The sequence below is a fragment of the Haliaeetus leucocephalus genome, unplaced genomic scaffold (genome assembly GCF_000737465.1).
Source record: "Haliaeetus leucocephalus isolate CR32 unplaced genomic scaffold, Haliaeetus_leucocephalus-4.0 Scaffold233, whole genome shotgun sequence".
Classification (NCBI taxonomy): domain Eukaryota; kingdom Metazoa; phylum Chordata; class Aves; order Accipitriformes; family Accipitridae; genus Haliaeetus; species Haliaeetus leucocephalus.
In genome coordinates this window covers 192,617-193,139 of record NW_010972669.1, presented here as the reverse complement: position 1 = coordinate 193,139, position 523 = coordinate 192,617, and the positions used below count along the sequence as shown (strand labels likewise).

General features: G+C 72.5%; 1 protein-coding gene across 2 annotated transcripts in view; it reads left to right on the top strand.

Moving 5' to 3' along the window:
• CHSY3 (chondroitin sulfate synthase 3) overlaps positions 1-523 on the top strand; it is a 156,926-nt gene that overhangs the window by 196 nt on the left and 156,207 nt on the right. The window contains exon 2 of one of the 2 annotated variants that reach the window (XM_010567966.1): positions 18-519. In XM_010567966.1, coding sequence (XP_010566268.1) covers positions 18-519 — 502 coding nt within the window. Of the gene's footprint in view, positions 520-523 lie in introns of both variants that reach the window. The other variant, XM_010567965.1, reaches the window with a different exon arrangement.

Genomic DNA, 523 nt, shown 5'->3' with positions numbered 1-523 from the left:
AGCAGGCGCCGCCGGAGGCAGCGGCGGTGCTGGGCGGCACGAGTTTCAGGAGCAGCCCCTGGGAGCTGCCGCCGGCGGCGGAGGAGGGCACGGTCTCCAGCCCCGCCGCCGGCGGGGAAGGGGAGCCGGAGGAGGAGGAGGAAGGCGCCGAGAAGCGGCGCGGCCGGCCCGGCGGCAGCCACAACGGGAGCGGGGACTGGGGGGCAGCCCCGGGCTGCGCCAAGCCCCGCAACTTCCTCTACGTGGGGGTGATGACGGCCCAGAAGTACCTGGGCAGCCGGGCGGTGGCGGCGCAGCGGACGTGGGCGCCCTCGGTGCCGGGCCGCGTGGAGTTCTTCTCCAGCCAGGGCTCCGCCGCCCCCCCCGGGCTGCCCCCGCTGCCCATCGTCGCCCTGCCCGGCGTGGACGACTCCTACCCGCCGCAGAAGAAGTCCTTCATGATGATCAAGTACATGCACGACCACTACCTGGACAAGTACGAGTGGTTCATGCGGGCGGACGACGACGTCTACATTAAAGGTGA